Source organism: Acanthopagrus latus, chromosome 23, assembly GCF_904848185.1.
Source record: "Acanthopagrus latus isolate v.2019 chromosome 23, fAcaLat1.1, whole genome shotgun sequence".
NCBI classification, from domain to species: Eukaryota; Metazoa; Chordata; class Actinopteri; order Spariformes; family Sparidae; genus Acanthopagrus; species Acanthopagrus latus.
Genome location: NC_051061.1, coordinates 17,114,877 through 17,139,560, shown reverse-complemented (window position 1 = coordinate 17,139,560; position 24,684 = coordinate 17,114,877). Strand labels below are relative to the sequence as shown.

Here is a 24,684-nt window from a genome sequence, read left to right as displayed (position 1 = left end):
CAAAAGTGAAAGTGGAAAGAATGTTTTTGTGATCCTCCAAAATAAAATAAAATCCCCCAGAGAGACTAGCCAGTGGGAACGAGCAGAGTGCTGCAGCTGGATGTACAACGAGGTCACTGAGACGAATCCCGTGAGCAATGTCTGGGATGGCAACTTGTGGCAACGGGCTATTTTCTCCAAAAGGAAACAAACATTTCATCCCATTAATGGCCTAATTGGCCAGATGCACCAACCCTACACAGATGTCATTTCAGAGACAATGTGCTCATGCCGCTACTATGAATCTGGGGACGGGGGAAAGCGGAGGAGGAGGACAAAAACTGCTCCAGTTCTTTCCAAACACTCCCCGGCTAATCTTTTTTTCAGTCTATTAAAGCACCATCCAGATGTTTGCACGTCTGATTCAGGCAGTAGTAGTGGGATGGCCGGCAGCGGGACACAGGAGAAGTCAAGTGGAAGGTGCAGCAATGTATAGGCCGCTTGTATCACAGCTGGATTGTATGTGGAGTAATAGGAAGCCCAAGGATAACAGAAAAGAAGAGAATCAATAGAAGAGTGCTGTGCAGAAATATGTTAATAAATCACTACATCATGTGGTGTTCCAGCCCTGAAACTGAACACTCGAGCACAAACTGTGCCCCAAAAACTGGCCAAATGTGCCGCTCATGAGTAAATAGTGCATTCTCATGGCGAATCTTGGCAGGTTTCGGGCACTTAAAGGCTCAAAGATACTAAATCATGCAAGCTGAGACGTCTGGGAAAAAGCTTTCGCCTCCCGTTTTTTTTTTTTCGGACAAGTGAATTCCACTCCGAGCACTGATCACAAACACATAACTTGTTTTCTGATAAATATTTATTCACTGATTTCACTTTGACTTCATTTTCCCTCTCATCTCGCACTGTTTACAAAAAAAATGAAAATAAATCACAGACATTCGATTTATTCTAAAATTGTCTCACCAAGTATCCTCGTGTCATCTACAGCTTGTACATCGCGTGTCTGGATGACGACGATCAATCGCCAGAACAAAATGTTGGCATTTTACATTTCTCCAAACCACAGATATGCTCAAATGTGTTCCAGCTAACCATCGTGTCAGCAGAGTAACCATTAGCCACTACAGTTAGCCGAGCAGCTAGTGGTGAGCGCTGGGAGCTTGGAGTGGCATTACAAGATTCTGCTGATGGTTTCAGTTAAAAAATGAATGTTTGAAAGCATAATTCTTACATATTGCACCTCTAAATGAAAAGTGGTGATGAAATCTCTGACGATAACTGTTGCAGCCTGTTAACACATTTTAAATCTTGCTGATGTTTTACATTGTGTGACAGTCTGTAAGAAAACCCTTGTTGTCGAGCTATCATTTGCAAATAAGGTGGCCAACAAGTTAGACAAAATGGCAGTAAGTAAGACAGATTTTCGGGCTTCACATATTGCATACTGCTGTTTTTTTTTGTTTTTTTTTTTATTCCTTTTATTGACAATATGTTCCTGGACTTCACAGTATGTTAGCCCCTACTGGTCTGCCGCGTCCCAGTCATGTTTCAAGATCCGGCCCACACCGGACCTGTTTATCTGGGCCACGTTCCACTTGGAACGACGGCGCTTGGGCATTCCATTCTTAATTGCCAGGTCAAAGCTGCTAAATGTCAGCCAAGAGAGTTTTGCTGCTATCTGCTGCTATTCCAAGTCAAAGTCAAGTCTTAAATCGGCGTTGGACGAACAAAGTCTCAAGTCCTTGAATCTGTGACTCAAGTCTGACTCTCTTCAAGCCACGTGAGTCGAGTCCCCCACCTCTTCAGACTGCGCTGCTGTAAGACCGTGTAAGTGTCAGCATGAACGGCCTGTCAAGACCCACCAAGTCTTGACGCAAATATTACAAAGACGGCTAACCCAAATGTCACAATATTCACCCAAAGTGCACTATTCACAATTATCCCATAACCTTACATTGGAGTCCGTTTTAAATCTGCAAAAAAAAAAAAAAGCGTATGTAGTAGCAGTTTTTGTGTGCAGCACTCATCCTGTGGGGTCACCATGGTGACGCAGGGCAGCACATTGAAACATGGGCTCCCCATAGCAACCTTTGTGAGGAGGGACCCCCCCCCCAGGTTTATCGGTGTTATTATGTCGGTGGCGTCTCTGTTTTCGTGGCTCCGAGCTTCTGATGACTGCAGCCCACAGGGGGGCAGCCATGATTTTATAGTTAACGCTACTTGGACAGAACCCCTGCAGGCACTCTGCGATCTGAGGTTTTACCTCACGTCCGTATCACATCCAGCAACGTCAGTGACTTCAAAGTACAGAAATGTGATAAGGGTGTGTGAGTAACATGTGTTTCTCCTCAACGGCCCTCAGAATATTGTCAGAGTGGTTTGATGTGTGAAAAGGATTCTTCACATTCACTGTGCTGAGTTTTTGCAGTCAATGTTGGAGTGTTTTGGCCAAACAATCTTCACAGAAAGGAGGTATTTGATTGAAAATACATTCAGTTTGTTTAGAAAAGCTTGGATGGTCAGTTATTCATTATTGATTAGCATAAGGCACTACAATGTAGTTAAAGGCCTCACAAAGGATTCCCGTTTTCAATCAAAACAGCTCCCTCCAGACTCCAGCTGGAGCATTTGTGGTCATAAATACATTTTTATAAGACTGTTTACAGACTGTTCGCAGTCTTAGGATTGCTGCATTTTGAATTCAGTGCAAATGTCTTGGCCGCACAGCGTGTCCAAGCATCTGCTGTGCTTGGACACACCTGGTCTGTGTCACCGGCCAAACTAGATCCGTCCAGTCATTAAAAAAGTTTATTGACGGACTTCATGATTGGCTGGCTTCTTCCTGAGGCTACAAAGAAGGCACTTTGCTCCGGTCCCCGTCAGCTGCCCCTGGGTCTGGGAACTACTTCTCACCTGGTTTACATTCTCCCAGATGAAGCTTGAGCACGCCCTCACTGTGCAGCCGCAACAAGAGGTCGAACTCCACGGGCATGGCGTGGAATTTCACTTTTGTTTGTCTGTCATCGTAGTAGTGGTTGGTTAAGGCATGGAGGCCATGTGGATGGTTGCTGAAGGGCCAGAACCCGTACAGATGAACGTTGGCGCAGAACTCCAGTGCCAGGCTAACCATGATTATTCCGGTGCTAAGCCGCACTGCTCGCACGCCTTGGGAGCGCCAGAAGACGGCCAGACTCTGGAGGTACTCGGGGTTGAAGAAGATGGGCCGGATGGGGCTTTCAAAGTCCTCAATGGTGTAAGCAACTCGGAGGGACACGGCGGTGTTGTGGCCATAGGAGAAGGCGGGGATGAGCAGCAGGGAGTTGCCGTAGGTTTTCATATTCTCCACAAACGGACGGCGACGCCCATTAAGAGCACCATACCTGAAAGACATCAGCAGGCGTTCAACACAGAGACAAAAGGAGGATGTCAAGCTGATAGTGCAGACTGATCGTGTTCTCGCTCACTTTTCAAGAAAGATGCTCGGGTTCGCCGTCACAAGATCAGTCTTGACGCCCACGTGCTTCTCATAGCCGTTTTTCAAAGGAGGAAGGTTACACCTGAGGAAGCAACGAAGAAGACGAAGAGAACGTTATAAGGGACTCTAAAAGAGTCAACGTTTCAGTTCTCATTTTTCATGTCCGGTTTCTGACCTGATGACAAACTGAGCTGCATCGATCATCGGTCCACAGCCGCTGTTGCTCAGGATCCCACTGTTCCCAACGACTGCACACGTGTCCCACGTCTTATTTGGGAAAGGATGCTCCTGCAATCAACACCAACAGAAAATGCATTAGAAAACTTTTGATGATGATGATGACCATGATACACTGGAGCATGTAAGAAGCAGAGAGCCATTCAAATTAGGGGAGCTATGGATAGATCTCATTTGCAAATGTTTCCTCTTCAGCCGATACTTCCTAAAGATGACAACAATGGTATTCATTTATTCCTTCATTAGATATAAAATATCTAATTACTTGATTTGACTTTTGGTGCCACCAGTTGCTGGTCATCAACATAGGTTATATTCAACATTTTTATTTTTTTTTTATTGACAATGACAAAATACATCTGTAATTTCACCCAAGTTGGGAAATAAAGTTGTATTTTATTGTTTTATTTTATTTTATTTATTTTTACAACCACTCAGGCCAGAGTCAGTACACATCCTTAAGTTGTTAAACGGAGATATTGCCTCCAAAGGCTTTCTTTATTGGTATCATTCAGTGGAAGAAGAGGTTCTTTGGTAAAGATGTTCGCATGCTGTCATGGTTTGCACAGCCACACTAAAGATGTTAACAGGGTTATTTTAACGCCACTTCCTGGTGGCCTGAACGTTACAGGTCTTTCACCCGGCCGTTTATGGCAGCCAGTCAGGACACTCAGCCGCCTCACGGTTCAGACAGTGTTTTGCTGCAAAATTGCTGTCTGGTTGAAACGTGATAATGTCCATCATTTGAAATGTCTTTTTCTTTTTCTTTTTTTTAATCATGCAAAAAATACAAGTGCAACAGGTCCCCAGTTCAGTTGTAGGTGCCCCCTTGTAGGCTTTCAGGTGCATCTATTATTAAAACACTTTACTATAATCATCTGACTGAGTGTGAAACTTCACAAATTCTCATTTTTATTTTATTGATTAGGATCATGATCACATGGTGCGGAGCACAAACAGAACATGCAATAAATGCAAAACAACAGCACAGATCATGGATATCGATAACAGATGTTGTAAGAAAGGACGGACATGTTACACTTTTACATTTAAACAAGGTATGATACCAAAATGACTGCAAATCCCCTGTTTTCTATCCAGACCTTTATATCTCCCAGTGACCTAAGGATTTCTGGAGTCATTCACTCTCAATTACAGATAGCCTGGTGGTACTTTTGGATTTCATACAACACGTACTCTTCTAGTTTAAGCTGTTGTTTAAATTCGACAGTCACCATTCTGAGCTCGCTTTGCCACTGCTGCATGATCAGATCGTTCGGCCTCTGTTCAGCTGTTAGTTTCAGCAAGTGGATGTTTTCACACTTTGGTCTGAGCAACACTAAAAACAGGTTCAACCGCAATTTCAACTGCTATTACACCTCATCAGTACTCTGATGTACCATGCATCAGTACCATGAAGTGTACTTCATGGTACTTCATGGTTCAGTACACTTCATGTACTGAAGTGTACTGATGCTGCCGACCTAGCAGGTTTGGCAGATTTACAATTGAAAGAGTCAAGAAGTAGCACTAACTTGTGCGGTATATATTTTGACAAGAAAGTTAGTCAAAATATTTTTCACAGACATTCAGTGGATTTCTGCAAATTTGGTACAGATCTTCGTTGTAATGCTCATGACTTTCCTCTAGTGCAGCAATGAGGTTGAAATTTGTGGTTTGGCCAGAAATGACTCAACAATGGGATGGATTTAATCAATCTTCGGCGATGGCTTAAATAAGCAACAGACACAACTTTTTTGCTTCTACTCTTTATTATGAAGTAGATACTGCCTGCGCGGTTTAATGGCTGTAGAAAACCATCCACATGTAGATTGGTTTCTAATAATCCTTGGCTCAATCTTTCCTGCAGACATGAAGGACGAATTATGGCACAAAGAAAGCATGTCTTTCACTGTGCAACCAAAACAGGAAGAGATTTTGTTTGCCGTGGATGCTCTCGCCAGGTAATGGTGGAACAACCGTGGAAACTCTTGACTGAAACAGAAAAAGAATCGAAGAGGGAGAGTGACAGAAACCGAGGAAAACGGACAGGAGTATATGGTGTTGTGTCAAAGTCTGTTCCCTCGCTCATACTTGTTACCCTCTTTCCAGCGTGACTCAAGGCAGCTGTAAAGCTTTGTCTCTACTAGATCAGTGAGTAACGAAACCTGCTCACTTATTAAGATAAGATAAGATAAGTTAAGATATTCCCTTATTGATCCCGCTTGAGAGAAGTTTGCCGGTAATAGAGCAGTACAGCGGGAAGATAAGAAGCGGCACAAGAGTAAGTCTCAAAAAATAGAGACAAAAATACAACCGGGCATAGATGCGGGACCCAGGGGTGCCTGATACAAGGCTATAACATACGGCAAATTTACGAGAAGGCCCAAATAATTAAGAATTATTCAGAAACAGCGCTTCACAAAACTGAAGTTAATAACGATCAGATACATGTTATCCTGGCCATGCAAATGAACCAACAGTAACACAAAAGTGTGAACCCTTTAAAACAATGATCTTTTTCCGCTATAATGAACTCGCCAAACTATCGACATTCCCATCAGCCTCTGATATACGGTGCTCTTCGCTAATTTGCGTTGCATAGCATTCTAGCGCGCCATTTTAACCACTTTTGGCATCATACCAGTTAGCTAACATGGAGGCCGCTAGCACAGTTGTGGCTGCTTTTATTGTTGCATTATATTGTGTGCATAGAAGCAGCTGTGTTTAATGCTATTTATTGCTTTATTGCTGGTGCACGAAGATGTGACCTGAATTGCTTGGTAGTCAATAAATTATGTGGATTTAAGATACAGCATATAGAAGTTCACAGAGATAAGGTCCAAACAAGATAAGAAACATTTTCCGGTCCTTAAAAGGACGTAGACTCAGTGTGCGGTGATGATCAAGATATATGGACATCGGCTTTTCACTCACTCACATAACTTATTAGTTATTTTCACTGAACTGTATGACTGCAAAGATTGTTTCAGTGTTTGCAAATGTAAAATATATGTAATTAATTAAAATATTATCTGAAGATCAGTTTAAAAAGGAGGTATAGGTTAGGGGAGAGCTTTTGATTGCAGATCAAGAGATCCCCAGTTCAAATCTTAGTACCGCCCTCATCTAAAAGTGTTTTTCATTTATCTTTTTATTTTAATGTCAGATCCTGTACACAGAGTACAGGCAGTACAGACAGACTCCAGTTCAGCAAGTCTCTGGTCTAAGTTTGAGAGCCCTTCACCAAAAATAACCCTGTGTGCTGTGAGTGCGTATAAAGAGCCAACATGTGAGCAGACACATGACTTATGACAGAACACGCAGGAGCAAAGCAGTGGAATAATCTCCATGGTGAAGCATGCGGCAGTAGATGTGGTGGAAGTATTCATGACTTGGAAAACAACGTACTTTGATGAAGGTGCTGAAAATCTCTGGGGTCACCTGGAGCGTCCTCTTCTTCTCCCCATCGTACTGGATCTTTTTTCCCACGGCGGTGTTGGCCTGGGTGATGATGGCCATCTCAGAGCCATGGCACTTGTTGCTCAGCTGAGATCTGGAGAACCACAGGGGATTAATTAAATATCACACGAGGGCGGGCAGTGGTGTTGACACTGAGGAGCTAATCAAATATGCTTATTTCATTTTAGTTCAGTTTATTTCATCCAGTATGAAACAGTGTTGTGTCCTTAGTGAAGTCTTACTATTTCACCATATCTCACATGACAGATGTGTTATATTTAGACCACAACAGCATCAAAGTTCACATGTCTGTTTCTACTTCTCCTGCTTTGTCTGTACTTGTTCTTCTTTACTTTAGAGAGAGGTTTGAATTTTTGTTTAAACTCTGAGCGATTTGGCAATTTCTTTCTTTTATTTATTTGCTATTTATATTCTGTTTTTTAAATATTCTCTTATCCATACACCATATACTGTATATATATATATATATATATGTTCCAATATATATATATATATATATATATATATATATATATATATATATATATATATATATATATATATATATATATATATATATATATATATATATATATGTTCCTGTTCCATTCGTTCTCTGTTAAACCTTTTATTGCTAGTTACAAGTTCCTTTTTACACATTTTATTGCTTTATACCTTTTACTACTATAAAACTCTGTTTTTCTATATTACTCCTTTTACGAAAATACTTTTATTTTCTCTAGCAGTCAAAGATTTTCACACACATGTATTTGTCTTGGAACAATAAACATCTTGAGTCTTGAAATGTGAATGAGTTAATGCAAACCACAGGTACGTGTAAGGTCGACATTTGTACCAAATACGGTACGTCACATTCACACTTCATGTTTATCACATCAGGAAGTGGAGAGGCCGGCGGTGGCCTTAATAAAGGAGGTTTTTAAGGACACCATGGGAAATTTCCAGAGAACAAAACAGGAATTCTAAGACAAACCGTGATTGAAGTGTTTTTTGTATCTAAGCCGAACCAGAGCATAAGCACAGCACATTTACTATTTTGAGATGGTATGAAATCTTCCCTAAAACTGCCAGATGATACGAAACCCAGCAGGGCTTAATGTAATGTCTGCTCAAACGTGGACAGGCTATTTTGAGAAAGAGGAAGTCAACTTCCCCTTGTTGTTTAAAGAAGTGGCGCAGTGACATGTGTACAGTCATTATTCGGTGGAAGATCAGGTTCTTGTCTGATTCCTAACATAAATTTGATGAGATTTGGGGCCTCTCTTTTGATTATATCAGAAAGGAAATGGACTCAGCCGCAGCTAATAGATTTATTTTTTTTTATGTGCCCTAATGTAGGTCCCTGTGATAATGTACAGATTATTCCTGTGGACATTTCCCCTGCAGATATCCATGTACTGTTTGTTTTGGGTTTCTTGTTTCTTGGACGTTGGGTTTTCTTACCTGAATTTCTGGTAATTTTCCTCCTGCTTCTTCCAGGTTTGAGAATACCGCTCGTTCACTTTGTCGATGACCTCCCTGAGACGCACACAGACACACACACACAAACACTCGGCAAGTGAGTAATCCTTGTAGTGCTGACGTGCCTTGATCTGATGAAGGCATAAACACAAAAGGGAAGGTCACTAGAGGAGAGGCAGCGAGGGTGAGGTCGTTCTCACCTGCAGCCTTTACAGAGCTGTCGGGGAGTGGTGGCACTTTTCTCAGGGGCATTTTTGCCCGGTGTTATTTTCTCGGGGGCGCTTTTCTTCTGAGGAGATGGTCTGCGAGGTTCCACATTGCTGCTGTGAAGAGGGAGAAACGGCACAGATGAGTAAAGACACAGAAGCAGGAGAGGAAACAGATCTATAAGCTCTGAGTTTTCATTTTTCCCGGCTTCTGAGATTTTGTTTACATCAGCTGAGAGTTCTGCTCCAAATGTGCTGTGTTTTTTTTGTTTTGTTTTTTTTTGTCCATGCACATATTCATGACAAACAGCAGTCTTCTAATCCACATGGTTCTGCGTACACAAATTACTCATTTCAGAACACACTAAAACAAAAACAGGAGTCATGCGAAGTTCTGTATTCATGCATTTCCCGTTGACACAGGGCACGGCAGTGGCAACTCTGTCAGCTTCAGACAAAATAAATGAACAACCAGTGTACAAACTCAGGAGCAGAGACCTTTGCTTCTGCCTCTTTGTGCCTGTGTCACTGTGTGTTGAAACATGCAGCCTGTGGTTTGCTGTTCTTACAGTTAGCCATCTCCTCTTCCTGTTTTGAGGTTACAAGAAGGGTCTATGAACTTGAAATCGCATCATCATGTCCGACTCCCACACAGTATAGTGTATTGGGCAAAAAATACTTTAATTTCAGGCTGGTGTAGGTGCAGCCTCTCGTGCTTCCGTTTTGAATGACGGTTTCACTGTGAGGGTTTTTTTAATTCTGCTTTCAAATTTCCAAGAAATTTTATTGACAAAGAGCGAGTTTACCCTTCTTTAAAATTCAAGGCACCGTACAACTTTATACTGTTTCTGCACCACATGTCAGAATGTCTTCATTCATTTTGGTAATATTATTTTGTCTACACAAATCTTCAGTAACTAGGAATTCTCTTTTTCCCTACTTTTTATTGTCTGAATGTTTTTTTTTTTTTTTTTCAGATACACTAAATTCTCCTACTTGTAATTCTTCTGCTAAATAAACTATTCAAAGCAGAAACCCTGGTGGATTTGACTGGAAAATGCATGAAAACAGATTTTCTGAGCACATGAAAAATTGCTGTTTGTAGCAGAGCTGCCGGCCAAAATGAGCGACGCTACAATCATATGATGACATTTTCAATTTAAACTTCCCAAAGAAGATAAAAGAAGCTCGAATTTAAAGATAGATTGTGTAGTTTTGGGGGAAGAAATTTGAATCTAAAACAAATTAAATAAACAGACTCATTTTCATGACTGAATAAACTGACTAAATAAAACTGACCATAAAGGTGCTATTTATAAGAAAACTTTTGGGTCTCATTCCCGACATGTCAGGTAATGACGCTCGTGGTTTCCCAACCCGTCAAAAACTGATGCTTTGGATCGGATCGACGGGTCGGCCGTTATCCCAAAGTCTCGAGTTGACGAGTTGGGAACGAGACTCAATAAATCAACTTTTCTTACATCTAGCACCTTTAACGGACGACACAATCTCATACTATTTGACTTTGTTTGTATTTGGCGGACCCTGCCACCTTTCTAGCTTCTGGGGACCTTATATTTCTCCGAGAACAGCTTGCTGAGTCACTCATGGGAAACAAACATATATTTCTGAGTTTGTATTATTACCTCATTTATACTGTAAATCTGAGTTTGAATTTCTTCTTCAAAACCACATAGTGCCCCTTTAAAAATGCATCAAATGGGGCTGTGATAATAGTCTAGAAACATCATTTCTAATAATGAAACTAAATCTCCCTCTTGTCCTCGGTCTCTTAACTTATGTTTTTCTGCTGATAAATCCCCAAAGAACGAACACAAAGTCCCTTCCCCACTGGAGTGATAAGATAAAGCATGTGTGTGTGTGTGTCCGTGTGTGTGTGTGTCCGTGTGTGTGTGTGTGCTCACAGAGGATTCACACACTTACCTGTGGTCGAACACGTACCAGACAACCGAGGTCAGCAGGCTCCCCACAAAGAGGAGAACGAACACCAAAGAGAAGAGTGTCTTCAGGAACTGTCCCCTCATACCTCACCCCTCCTGCAAACACCCTCACCCGCTAGCCCCCCTCACCTTCTGTCCGAAGCCCTCTCACCTTGCTCGACACCCCACCCGTCACTGCTTTCTGTCTCTCTTTCTTTCTCTCTCTCTCTCTCTCTCTCTCTGTTTTCAGACTTCCTCCCCCCTCCTCTGTCTTCTCTCTCTCTCTCTCTCTCTCTCTCTCTCTCTCTCTCTCTCTCTCTCTCTCTCCCTCTCTTCCTATCTGTCTCTGAACTGTTAATCTTTTGCCTCTCTGCTTTCTTATGTTTTCTCTTACCTCCTCCTCCTCCTCTACCCCCTCCTCCCCCTCACCCTCTTCCTGTGTGTCTGGTTTGACTGTGTTTCTCTCCCTCCTCTGGGGAGTGAGTGCACGCCTCCTCAGTCAGAAACTCTCTCTCTGCCTCTTGTTCAGGCAAGTCCTCTGTCCTCTGTGCACCTCTTCTTTGTCTTTCCTCCACGCCTGTTTTCTTCTGCGTCCTGATCAGCTGAGAGAAGCCCGCTCTTCTGGTGATCCACATCCTACTTTGATTTTTCGCCGGCTCTCTTCTGTCCACCCCTCTTCTCTCTCTCACGTGTCCACACGGACAAACTCAGTCCTACTTTCCACCACAGCTAGCTCGAGCTCCTTCTGATCTCCGCCCCAGCCCTGTGCCTTCCCCTCCCTCCCTCCCCCAGCCATCCCCCGCCCACACCCCTTAAGCCCCTCTCCCCTTTGGACAAAAAGGAGGCAGTAACATGAGTGCCCGGTACTGAATTAGCCCACAGTTCGCTTCTTGACTAGTGTGTGTGTGTGTGCCAGGAAACAAAACCGAGTGAGGGGCAGAAGCTTGCCATCCAATCAGAGGGACTCCAAACACCCCTCACGCTCTAACCTACACGTACACAAGCCTCCTTCATTCCTGTGTCAAATTTTGCCAGCTGTATCGGCTCATATCCACTTACAATAAAAAGTGTGTGCTTCTTCTGTTTGAGAGGTGGGAGGGAATTGGGGGTTGGGGCCAGAGGAAGGGAAGTCTCCACTCAGCTGAGAGAGGAACCTGTTTCGAACATGGCAGCACTGCCGGCCAAAATGAGAGAAACAGAAAGCCAGACAGAGAGAGGGACAAAAAGCAGACAGAGGTGGGGAGCTGATGCCCAGAGGAGCCATAACTCATCTCGTGTTTGGCTCCCGTTTCGGAAGCTCTGGGTTGCCGGCCGTGTGATGCAGGAGAGATGATACATTCTATGGGAAGCTGAATGAGGTTTACGGGAAACATGTTGCTCCCATGGAATACATTTTACAATAAAACACCCACAAAAATGTAACCACGCCCAGCTCTCCTCCCTTCATCCCTCCTGTTTTGAGTTTGTCAGTGGAAAACTCCCTGCTGAGCTCCTTGGAATGAGGCACTTGTGCCGAGTAACTACATGCTGAGTAAGCCGAGCCGTGCCACAGCAACCCGACTGCCCGGCACACACAGAAATCCAAAAACAAAAAGAGCCCATGGAAAGTTTGTAGTTTGGCAGGACGGCAGGGTTTGCATAAATCTCACCAGGGTCGCTTGAGGCTGCTCTGCTGCGACCAGACGGAGGGTGATCAATAAGTCCAACTAATATGATCAGGCTAATAGAGACGGAGCTAAAAGCTACACTTAACCTGCTTTTTTCCTCAAACACGCCCTCATGTAATGGCTCCCTGACTGATGAGCAGCTAGGCCTCTCATGTGTGTTATGTGTTGATGATAGCCTGTCCTAAATGATTAAACCATCTCAGGTTTTGCATATTGCAAATTTGCGAGTTTGTTCAGACATGCGTTTCTTCTTGGATGTGTCCTTATCATAACTAAAGCAAACAAACCCACCCCCCCGAGAGCCCTGCCCCTGGTAATATATACACACTTTCATGCATCATGGGACACAAACAGGAATGTGGAGAGAAATGTGGGAAAGAAAATCTGCATCTCCGTCATAATAACAAGGCTGTTAGCCTGAAAAAACAGAGCGAGGCCCTGCCTCGGAGTAATTGCAGTGTATGATAGAGGAAGTACAGTGGCAAGCACCTTGCGTCTGTGCAGTCTGTTCAATCAAACATCCAGACCTCTCATCTGGCTTCCCCTCATCACAGGCCATCCTGCTGCCTCCTGCACACAACAGTCAGTCATTAGCTTATTACAGACAAAAGCCATTTCCATCCAAAGACCCCATAAGCTATATAACCACATTAAAGCCAAAGGAGTGATTCTTCAAGATGACGTTCGTAATATCGTACCATGGGAGGTTTCTCAGCTTTGTGCAGCTCTTGTGTGCCTGCAGGAAGGCCTCTGCCTCTTTTACTCTGCGCGGATGGATCATGCGGGAATTATTATCTCAGTGATGGATGATTGTGTAATTAGAAACTAACTTTTGGTGATTAATCTGTTATCCAGTTCGGATGGAAACCGGGTCGCAAAGTTCTGCAGGATTTCAAACGAATTCTGAGGTTCATTTGAAGGTGCAATATTTAAGAACCTGTTGAGTTTGAACTAATAGGGGGCAGCGTATTATCAGCTTAAGCCGCCAACTGCTGCTAACTAGAGCAACCATTAGCTAGTTAGCTCAATTAGCCGTGCAGTTAGTGGTCCTATCATAGCTACTGTATGTTCTGGCCAGACTGGGAGTTTGGATCACTGGGAGAGTGTTGGTGTTGTTCACGCTGTGTGCACAGAAGCTTTGGACTATAGAAGCATTGACAGAGTGTCTAAACTGTTATTTCCACACATTGTTTTTATAAGTAAAATTCTAACACAGTGGCCCTTTTAAGGCGCTTTAAGTGAGAAATGTACCCAAATTATCAACAGAATGTGAACGAATATGAATTAATTGATACAAAGAACTTTTACTGTGTAGTTTTTGAGTAATCAACTGTCAGCTGGTGAGGCAGTAAAACAGTTCTGAACACAAGTGTTTCTGTGGATATGAGTTGAGAAAAATATTGACATAGTTTGTGTTTGTTTGTGTGTTTTCCAACTGACATCCTCCAGCTGCTCTTGACAGGAAGTAGAGGCAGCATGCTACAAGGTGGCGTGAAATGGCTGAGGAGGACAGTTGGAGCCAGTGCTGCCGCTCTGATCATCGACAGGAAACAGGACATGAATCGGACTCACTTTCTTTGCTGCAGCTCTAAACAAAGGCGTTTCCCCAGAAAACCACAGAGCACTTCCTGTTAGACTTTGTGTCAGTATCTGGTGTTTTTTGATATATATATATATATATATATATATATATATATATATAAAGTAGCAGGCCACTGCAAATAACATGTCAAAACTGAATTGGCACATCCTGTCAATGTTGGCTGTGTTCCTTTGTTGTGTAACCTTATAACAGGTTGCGCGACAGACTACAAACAGCTGTGATGGGGGCAGACCGCACGGAAATCAAGTGGGACAAATTTCTGCTGTACCATCACGATATGACTCAGCACCCTCATTGTTGGGGAAACACTAGCAACTTATCTTCTCTCAGTATGAGTGCAATCGTCTGTAGGTGACCAGAGTAAAATAATCACATATTCATGAGGTGGCAGCTTTGTGAAGTAAAGACCAGCATCTGGCAAACTGTTTCCAAAGTGTGTAACACCACACAAGAACAAAGGAGTCACACAAAACACATGACAGTTACCAGGATGAACCTGACGCTATCAGGAACTAATTCACGACACATGTAAATCACTCACGTGGCTGTAAATTCAAATTGTGTCTTTATCTATAGGCAATAAACGGTACATGCTGCACACACAGCCTTTGGTTCACAGAGGCCATGTCTAACAGCTGATAATCTGGCATTCAAGCTAACGCATCAACCACCACTAATCTGTGATAGCGACAACGCAACAGTGATCTGTATCCAAAATACAGAAAAAGAAATCTGTCCCAGAAAATTTCTTACTTTCTTTTGTTTATTTATGTCTTATCTCGTAACAGACTTCCACCTCAGCAGCTACAGGAAACTTTCTTTTGATTCTGGTGGACCCTGCGGACAGAAGCGGCACATAACACCGCCCTATCTCACATCCTGTGCATAGAAACTGCATGTAAGACCGAATAATTTGACACTTTAAACAATATACAAAATGCTAACATGTGACATCAGCTACATGGATCCACGACAGATATAGTATGCCTATTTTCATGCTAATAGTTTTTATTATATTTTCATTCAAATTGTTATTTTATTCTTTACAATATCACTTTATTAATGTCTTTATTCTTGGAGAGTTACTCTTGTGATGGGGCGGCTGTAGCTCAGCGGGTTGAGCAGGTCGACTAGTGATCGGAAGGTCACTGGTTCAAATCCCAGCTCCGGGCAGGGCTGAGCTGCATGTCGAAGTGTCCTTGAGTGAGACACTGAACCCCACATTGCTCACTAGTGAGGGCCCTGCGATGAGCTGGCGACTTATCCAGGGAGCACCCTGCCCTCGCCCTGAGACAAGGCTGGGATTGGCTCCAGCAGCAGCAAAGGGATAAGCGGTTCGGACAATGACATGAGTTACTCTTGTGCTGCTACTTATTAACCCTCTGTACTGCTGTGTTACCTGTGAATTTGGGATCAATAAAGGAACATCTTATCTTAACTGCGATCTGTATATATGTAAAAAAAAAAAAAATCTTTATTTAATCCTCAAAAATCATTTCCCTCATTTGCAGTGATGTCAAAATACACAAAAAGATATGCACCTCTCCAGCCCAACAATTAAAGCAGTGTAGTGGAAATCTGAATGAAACAAAATAAGATTGTGAAACAAGTCTTTAAGAGTTTAATTGGAGCCTTTGCAAAGGGACCACGACTGTTAGAGAGCGAGTCGGTTTTACAGCCCTGCACAGGTGAGGTGAGGCATACCTTGTGAGTGTGTTTATAAAGCCTGAGCTCTCCAGTGTGGCAGATGGGGAGTGTAATCTACCTAGAGACAGTTAATGAGCAAAAACAGGCCATGGTAACGTCAAGATGTGTGTGTGTGTGTGTGTGTGTGTGTGTGTGTGTGTGGAGGGAGGACTAAGTGATTCTCAGGTCAAAGCTATAAAAACAGGGGAAAGTGGGTTTCTTTTGTTAAATCTCTCTTTAAAACATTTTTTTTCAGGATGGCTCACCTTTCCTTTTTTTTCCTGTTTTATTTTTGTATGAATCGTCCTGTTGTGTATCATTTATCTGTAATTTCTCCTCTTTCATGTCTTTATAAAGCACTTTGTAACTTGTTGCGCTATATCAATGAAGTAATTGTTATCATTGTTAATGTTGGTGTTACACCGCCGCTTCATGTCATAAGATCTTGATCTGGTTAGCATTTGTTTTGACAGTGTGTGAGAGAAAGAGGCAGTGTACAGAAGACATGGCGATGAGGTCATGTGTCTGTATTTGTGACTGTAAAATGACAAAAGTCACACAAAGAAATCTTTGTATTATTGCCACCCCATCATAACTATGGCTTTATGACTTATTTGGGTCAAACTTGGTGACAGAAATTAAGATTAATCTTCTTGCTGATGGTCTTGTTTGCTTATAGGTCATATAGAGCCATCGGCATTAAACTGAGAATGTAATTGTAACCAGAATATTTAGTAATAATACATGAAAACATTCACCTGGAGCTGAAGTGATTGCAATATTTTTATAAATAAGAAAAGTTTTCTGGTTCCAGCTTCTCTGATGTGAGTATTTGCTGTGTTTCTCATTGTGAGTAAAACATCTCTGGGTGCTGGTCAGAAAAAATGCATGTCACCTTGTTGGGCTTTAGGTAATTACAACTGGCATGTGTTTGTGTGTTAACAGATGCAAATAATCATCAGGTGCAGTCCTGCATCCACCTCCTCAGTGCTCTAAAGATCCTCCAAATGACTGCTTACAACTCATGACCGGTGCATGTGGCTTTGAAGCTTCACACATAGTTTTCATGCATTTTAAAAGCAGGTCGCCCTCAGTATCACGGCTGATGAGGCTTCCCAAACAGCTCCTGGTTCCAGGAGATCTAATCATGAGCTCTGGGACCTCTGAGTCACCTGACGCGATAATGTTTAGGCTCTCTCCGGCTGCGGGCTCTGAAATTATATTCACCTTCCACCTCGCTGGCCTGGGCTGCTGCAAGTGGCGAGCGGCCCCACAGGGAGGTGTGATGGAAGACGTGGGCCTGCGGGGGGCAGTAATGGGGTCATGTGGTTTAAGAGAACAGCTGATCCTGGTGCATTCCACTGCTGCTTAACATGAGGCCTGGTGCCCTCGCGCCTGTTTGAACTATTAACACCCCGCGTGTCTCATAAGCACTCGCACAACCACAACACATACAGGCGACTGATGTCAGCTCACAGTCACATACAGTCACTTAGAGGGGTCCATGCATAATTTACACATCCGGCCGTGGATGTAATGGACATGAGAGACCCTCTGCTCCAACATATTACATGTCAAGCCCTAAAAGCCAGAGTTGAAGTGGATTACTGTTGATTGTGTGTGTATTATACAGGAGGATAACACACTATTTGTTCTGTTCTCACCTTGTTTGCTTTATGGGTTTTAGTAAAAGTAAATCACACATATATTGTGTATGTAGCCTTTATATTCGACACTATCAGGTCAACAGGTTACACTGCTGGCCAATTATCATACCTGGTATTCAGCGTTTTTCTGATTATTGGGGTTTCTTAACCGATTGCTGATAAGATAAATTACATTTAAAATGCAAACTGCAAAGTAACTAGTAACTAAATTAACTAAAAGCTAGACTAAATAAAAAAAACAAAAAAAACAAAAAAAACAAAGTAGCCTACAATATTTGCCTCCAAAATGTAGCAGAATTGAAATGTAAAAACACTGGTACTTTACAGACAGTGAGTAAATGTACTTAGTTACATTAGTTATTGATTGTATGCCAGGGTTGACTGATTAGTTGGATCTGACATTCAATATTGTCTGATAATTGGAATCAGTGTTTTTCTTTTGTATCTAATTGACAATGAAACAGATTAATTTGAAAATCTGCTGCTTTGGCTCTGATGCAGCACGTAATCTGCAAAGTAACTAGTAACTTAAGTTGTCACAGAAGAAGTCTGGTCTGAATAAATCACTGGTGAGAAATCAAAGTGATCTCAGTAACATTTGACTTTTGGACATTTTGATTTGTAATACCAGCTACAACCACCTGATGGCGACAAACCTGATATGCTACAAACTGTATTGCCACACTGACTCCATAAGTTATAGATCTAACATTCCAGTAAAGGAAACGATCAGGTGGTTGACCTGTTTAACTGAGCTCTGAGTCACTGGATGTCACCACAGTCAACAGGGGGACTTTCTTCTTTCAGAGGGCAGGAAATAAAATAAATTTCTAATTGGCTTGAAATCAGACGTCTGCAGATCATTTTGTACGATGGAAAACTCCCATGGTGTCACTGACGAACAAGACTACACATGTGACCCCGAGAGGGTCTTCATACAAAGACAGCATTCAAACCAAATCTACAAGCTAAGCTTGAAGGGAATATGGCATCATTAAATCACAGCTGACAAGCATCTTTACCCTTTTCATCAAATGTTTGTGAATTATCAGTCTGGAAAAGTCAGAGTGATTAGAGGAAACTTTTCATTAGATTGTGGGGAAAGAAAATGTGTCCTGAATTCAATTAGAGAAGGTTTGTTTACAGCACTTTCAGGACTAAACGATAATTCTATGTCAGACTTTTTTTTTGTTTTCAAATAAAGATATTTTAAAGATCCAATTTGTGAGAGCTGTTTTTTTTATTTCTTTCATTTCACAATAGTCAAAGGTTTATATACACTTGGTTAGAGCTTGTACATCATGGCGATCTTCAGTTCCAATGATTTCTACAAATCATTTTTTGTGATGGAATGACATGAACACTACTTTGTCACAAAACGAGTTTCACCAGCTGTCATCAGAATCACTCAGGAGTGATGCTGCAAGAAAATTTGGTTCACACTACTTTCTTTAATCTTAAATTGATCATTTAAGTTGCTGTATGAATAATTTTGAAAACATTGTAAGTTGATTGAACTAATCTAATGTTTTTGACAAAGTAGTGTGTTCCACTCACTCATCACAGACAAATGAGTTGTAGAAGTCATTTTAACTAAAGACCGTCGTGATGTACATGTTCTTGCCATCACAAGTGTACAGAGATCTTTGTTTCAGCTCGATTGTTTTGCTCACACTTATGTCATTTTGGCTTCACAGCTAACTGTTTTCTGTGACAAGGCTCTAAAATCCCCTCAGATCTGCAGCAAACAACAGTCATAAAGTAAGCAGCAAGTGCACATGATGAAGCATTCTGCAGCTTCAGGGCCAGATGTTATACTCAGAATGTTGTACAAACCAATGAGAGCAAAAATCTGAACTTATGTTCGTGTGGTGGTCAAGCTATGAATGATGCCAACACTTGCATTTCAACTTTATAGTTACTTAATACATACTTTTAAAACGTAATTTAAAATATGTAACCACTTTCAGTGCCCTTAATTAGATCCCATTAGCTGTAAATGATGTATTCTTAAATCACAGAGAGGGTTAAGGGATTTACATATTCATGAGGTTAAGAAGGAGAACTGTGTGTCTTAAATGTATTATGAGGCCATTAGTCATCTTGAGGTAACTCGAGGCGTTTGCCCTCAAGATTTTTATCATCATTTCCCAGTAGTTGGTATTTGCTTTGAGTAAAGAAATTACAGGAAACCTTCATTGTCTTTTATGTACACTTTTATTGTCAACACTCGACAGCTGGAAGAGCCGGGCAGGATTGACGGAGCCAAATTACTTCTTGGTCGTCTCCTCCTCCTTGGACAAGGTCTTGATAATCTCTTCCTTCTTGGCTGCGAGACGTTCTTCTCTGCGCTTACGAGCCTCCTTTGTCTTGGAACGACGAGCCTCGGCCTGATCACTGTCGGACAGAGATACACAAAGTGAGACACAGGTGTTCTTCATAGTCGACTTTTAATAAACACTTAAATATCAACTAATAAAATACTGTAAAACTTAAAGCACGTTAGAGTTGCTGTTAAATCATTTTCGAGTGTAGTGGGGAAACCAGAGACTGAACTGACAACAGAGCTCAACTATTAGCTGCAGAAAATGTAATTACAACTTTTGCTCTTGTGGTGTGAAATGACCATTACAGTGTCTCCAGAATGCTTAACTTCACCAATACACAATTCATAGAGTTTAACAATTAATATATAAGTGTTGTGAGTACCAGATATACTTATGCCTGGACCTCCTCTGGATAAATACAGAAAAAAATGAATATAAGTTTGGTTTGAGACTTACGACAGGAGCTTCTTGCGAGCCTTGTCAGCCTTCAGCTTGTGGATGTGCTCCATAAGGATACGCTTATTCTTGAACACGTTACCCTTGGCCCTCAGGTAGAGGCTGTGGTACCTGGGAGATGGCAGAGGGAGAAAGCGTTAACATAATTCCAGAGAACATAAATGATACCAGATATTACAGTGTGTGTAGAATACCAACAGTTTCAACAACTCCACTGTGTAGCTAAAATAAAAGATTAAGCCTGAACGTACTACAAGAAACTTGTATCTCTTAATGAAACTGTCTCAATTTAAAACTTGTCCCTCTAAATGAGGTCTGAGCCTGAGGAAAGCGACTGCTCTGTAGTCTAATGGTACAGGAAGGTACTTAAGGTTTAATTAGTTTTGACATCATCATCATCTCCTGCCTAAAGCTGTCCCAAGAATCCTATAAAATTAAAGTTCCTCAGTATCTTTAACTATAAAAAGCTGCTTTAGAAACTTTATGGACAAAAAGGTAAAAAAGACAAATATGAGTGTGCATAATACATGTCAAGAGGTTTGGCACAACAATATGAGCAGAAACCACCATAAAACACGTCTTGAACCTACATGTGCCTGTCGATCTTCTTGGACTCCCTGTAGCGACGAAGCAGACGACGCAGGATCCTCATGCGGCGCATCCAAGACAGCTTCTCGGGCATACGAGCGTTGGCTGTACCCTTTCTCTTACCTGGGAAAAGGGATTAGAAAAAAGTCAACTTTATTGTACACACTGACCATCATCCACGTATTATCCCTGCGCATCCAGTGTTAACTCATTCATAATCATGAACACTGTTAAACCTCCTTAGACAGTCCACGTTAAAACAGAGTATAAGGTCACTTTCCTTTAATAAGACAAGCACAGCAGCTTGAACTTACCGACTCCCATGTGTCTTCCTTTGCGGCGTGCCAGCGTGTTCTTGCGGCAGCGGGCACGGGAGTGGACCGTAACAGGTTTGCGAATGATAAGACCATCCTTCACCAGTTTACGGATCTGCTGGCCTGAACACAGGAGGACACAAGTAAGCTACGGGACCACAAAGATTCATCTACCAAAAGACATGTATCCACAAGAAAAAAACTTGAAGAATGATCAGCATGAGTGTGGACATGATTACAGAACAGACAGTTTAGAACTAGCACCATTCATATCTAACGTAGATGTTCAGACCAAGGGAAGAAAAGTACTTTCACAATCTCAAAATATTGCAAAAACAAATTCAAAGCATATAATTTACTATTAAAAGTAGTCCTGCTTTTTCCTCTGCATACTGTGGGATGATCTTTTAACCGAGATCATCTGTTACAAGCCAGTCTGTTGTCAATCTTTATATTACCATAAATATGAATGTGGAGTTTTAAAGGCATTAAAAGGAAGTAGCTTTTAGTAAATAACAGCCATTGATGCCATCAGTTTGCATTACAGAAAATTAATCTCAAGCATTTTTGGAACCCAACCATCAGTGTAAATTGGGACATTTTCTAAGTCTCCCACAAAACCCTTAGCAACACACTTGCTGATATTAGAAATAGATATTGGTTGATTTATTCCTCACAGCTAACATGTTATCTGCAGCACTATTGCTACATCACGTTTGGGTTATTCTGATGGCGCAAACTAGCCTTCACACACTGGCACTACCAAACACCGTCGCACCATTACACCAGTAATTGTGGAGGATTTAAAAGGCAATGGAACTCTACAGGAGAGGGGTTTTTTGTACTTACGAGAGTTAGCGTTGGCGATCTCATTGGTCTCGTTGGGATCCAGCCAGACCTTCTTCTTACCGCAGCGCAGGACGCTGGAGGCCAGCCTCTTCTGGAGCCTGAGCATGCTGCACGACACATACAAGCCTGGTTACAACACCTATCGCATATTTAACCATCAATGTCTACTACTGGTGGTATATCACATATCAGTCACAAAACTGTCACGTGTCTCACGGCACCCAAACACTTTATTTCACTGATAAATTAGCTAAGTTGCTGTTAGCCACACAGCTAGCTAGCAGCCGGGTTGACAACATGGCCTCTCCCGTCTGCTACATCGTGTTCCACAGAGCCACGTAAAAATACGACTTTTTGTTTTGGAATTAGAAAAAATCTTTATGGATTGATGAACAAGGATCTTATGTGTCTCAGGGAAGTGATATAGGGGTGACAAACGTGCATTTTAACAGATAAATGATGACTTTTAATCGCGCCATCGACAGCGGTCCTACCTCATGGCTGCTACTTCAATTGGAAAAGGAAGGCTTGAGAGACGGACTGGAAGCTACCATTATAGAGGAGAATCCATCTCTGAAGCCAAAACTGCTCGGTGTTAGCGCAGATATCAACGACCACTATTTATCCCTTAAACCTATTGCATTACTAAAAAATGTCCTTAGTGGAAAAAACAAGCTGATGAAAATGTATACAGACGAAGGAACATTTTAGTTTTCATCAAACGTTTGAATCGCTCACCCCCCTGAAAAAATAATGGTACTGACCTGTGCTTTTGCACTGTATTATGGGTAAAGTCACGGTTTGATGCATTCTGTTGTTATAACACACGATGGCGGTGTAGACATCAGCCTATTGCCTAACAAAAAATACTGTTATGTACGTGTTACAGATTATTGATATCATTCGATACCTTGCATTTGAACACCAATTATCACTATTAAATAAGTATAACATTAAATGTTTAAACGTTACATTTCTATAAGTTTGTGGTGGAATTCTTGACATGAAGACTTTAAAACCACTAATTCAGCCTCCCTTGGACAACTCCCTACAAAAGTTCACACTATTCTTATAAATGATTGAGATTTCAAGGGAAATTAAAACACCATAGTGCAACCAGGACTTACTAGCCTCAATTAATGACAGCAATTTAGCAGTCCTTGTTAAATCTATCTGCCATTTTCTTATTATTGTTGAAAACATGCACCTTTGTGAACTGTAATCTGAGTCTAAATCCTTCAGAGACTGACAGAAAATGTTTCCACTGTATCTCCTGTAATGCAGAGTCTGTTCTCGGTCTGTCATATGAGTGTTTGTCGCTCAGTTTACAATCATGGGGCTTATTCTACCTAGTAGGCAAGACAGAAGAAAAGTCAGCTAAATCTTGTACAAAACTAAAGTATCTTCATACAGTCTCAACTGTAAGTTATGCACTGTGAAACTCAGCCCACTGAAGGGGTGAAAGACACCCATTATAAAATAATTAACAGTGTAAAATGAACAGCATCCAGTCCGAAAAGTTAATGTCTAAAATATGCAGCATCAAGAAAGTTTTCAAAAGCCTGTTTGAGTCATACGTACATGTAAAGAGATTGGGAAAATGTAATTTTAGACGTCAGAGTGTCTTCTATTAAAAACATAGAGTGACTAAGTGCTCTAGTGAGTGGCCACTTGTAAAAATAGCTAACCATCTGACTGGCTACTCACTGAGGGTTTTTACGCCCGTTGCATCCATGGCTCTTCAGCAGCAGCCCGTCGCCATGGCAACGCTGCAAGCTCGAAGTGTGGGTGCACGATGGGGCACTCGTGTGACTTCTTCACCTCAGGTAACCCAGAATACCAGCCGAGAACATTTTCATCTCCGGATGAAGTGTAACCCAAAGTACCGGATCACCACCTCCCACAGCTCCGACAGATAGCCTACAGCTCTCCTCTCTGCTCTGTAGAGGAGTATGTATGGGTACTATGAATATATTTTTTGGGATTTATATTGCTGTGCGCATTATTGAATGTTGAACGCGTTCCTCATTTTGTTTCTGAAGTGTGTGCTGCGTGCTGTGTTTTCTCGAAAGCAGATGAGTTTAAATGTAATGAAATGTGTAAAATTGGTGGAGTTACCCTTTAATACATTAAAATGCTGACGTCCATCTAGAGTTTCATATAAACTTTTTCACATCATCACTTCTTTGAATTAACTACTGCAAATTAATCATTCATGTAATACACAGATATATTCAGCATATTTATATTTAGCATACATATTCAGAATCGATGACAGAAACAGTTTAATCTAATCTAATTAATTGAATATATTTCAATAAACTTTTATTTGTGTTCATCAAAATGTTTGTATTTCCTTGAACTTGTTTTCTCTGCTGACACAGTTAATGTACTGAAGTCCCTGAAAGCAGCACCAAGCCTGAAGTCTTTGAGTATATTTTGATGTTAATCCAGTTTCAATGTTGCTTTGAATGAATTAAACAAAACTAATACATCAAAATCTAAATTCTGAATACGGCACTTTTACTCATAACGCATTTCTTCCTTGTAATATTGTTCCTGTTGTTCGACTGTGAAGGGCTGACGGTTGTATTTCTTGGTAAGGCAAGTTTATCTGTAAAGTGATTCACAGAGGCAAAGAATTATATTAAAAATATAATTAATTAATTAATTCTCCTGTTGCGCTAAGCTCCAAAGAGGAGCCTCAGCTGGATGCCACAGACACAAA

The 24,684-nt window shown here is 41.6% G+C and overlaps 2 protein-coding genes across 5 annotated transcripts; both read right to left on the bottom strand.

Moving 5' to 3' along the window:
- Window positions 1–835: 835 nt before the first annotated feature.
- st8sia6 (ST8 alpha-N-acetyl-neuraminide alpha-2,8-sialyltransferase 6) lies at window positions 836–11,550 on the bottom strand. 4 transcript variants are annotated; one of them, XM_037089701.1, is made up of 7 exons: window positions 10,804–11,550; window positions 8,854–8,973; window positions 8,636–8,710; window positions 7,121–7,265; window positions 3,648–3,760; window positions 3,462–3,554; window positions 836–3,377 (listed from the first exon to the last, which is right to left on the bottom strand). In XM_037089701.1, exons 1-7 carry the CDS (start codon window positions 10,902–10,904, stop codon window positions 2,900–2,902), a joined length of 1,125 nt encoding a protein of 374 aa, XP_036945596.1. In that variant the 5' UTR covers window positions 10,905–11,550; the 3' UTR covers window positions 836–2,899. The 4 variants fall into 4 exon arrangements, with proteins under 4 accessions (XP_036945596.1, XP_036945597.1, XP_036945599.1 ...); XM_037089702.1 differs by having other exon boundaries at window positions 8,854–8,976; window positions 10,822–11,550; XM_037089704.1 differs by having other exon boundaries at window positions 10,822–11,550.
- Window positions 11,551–19,620: 8,070 nt separating this feature from the next.
- rpl19 (ribosomal protein L19) lies at window positions 19,621–22,503 on the bottom strand. Its single transcript, XM_037090245.1, has 6 exons — window positions 22,451–22,503; window positions 21,957–22,063; window positions 21,108–21,230; window positions 20,796–20,916; window positions 20,206–20,316; window positions 19,621–19,819 (listed from the first exon to the last, which is right to left on the bottom strand). The coding sequence occupies exons 1-6, from the start codon at window positions 22,453–22,455 to the stop codon at window positions 19,693–19,695; spliced, it is 594 nt and encodes a 197-aa protein (XP_036946140.1). The 5' UTR covers window positions 22,456–22,503; the 3' UTR covers window positions 19,621–19,692.
- Between the last annotated feature and the right edge of the window lie 2,181 nt (window positions 22,504–24,684).

Excerpts from the sequence above, each read along its gene's own strand:
- st8sia6 (XM_037089700.1), bottom strand. The coding sequence starts at position 10,904 with ATGAGGGGACAGTTCCTGAAGACACTCTTCTCTTTGGTGTTCGTTCTC. Across the intron at positions 8,977-10,803 it reads TGGTACGTGTTCGACCACAG|CAGCAATGTGGAACCTCGCA; the intron begins GTAAGTGTGTGA and ends CCCTCTTCACAG. Across the intron at positions 3,378-3,461 it reads CCGAGCATCTTTCTTGAAAA|GTATGGTGCTCTTAATGGGC; the intron begins GTGAGCGAGAAC and ends GATGTCTTTCAG.
- rpl19 (XM_037090245.1), bottom strand. Across the intron at positions 20,317-20,795 it reads AAGAAGATCGACAGGCACAT|GTACCACAGCCTCTACCTGA; the intron begins GTAGGTTCAAGA and ends GCCATCTCCCAG. Across the intron at positions 19,820-20,205 it reads GCTCGCAAGAAGCTCCTGTC|TGATCAGGCCGAGGCTCGTC; the intron begins GTAAGTCTCAAA and ends TCTGTCCGACAG.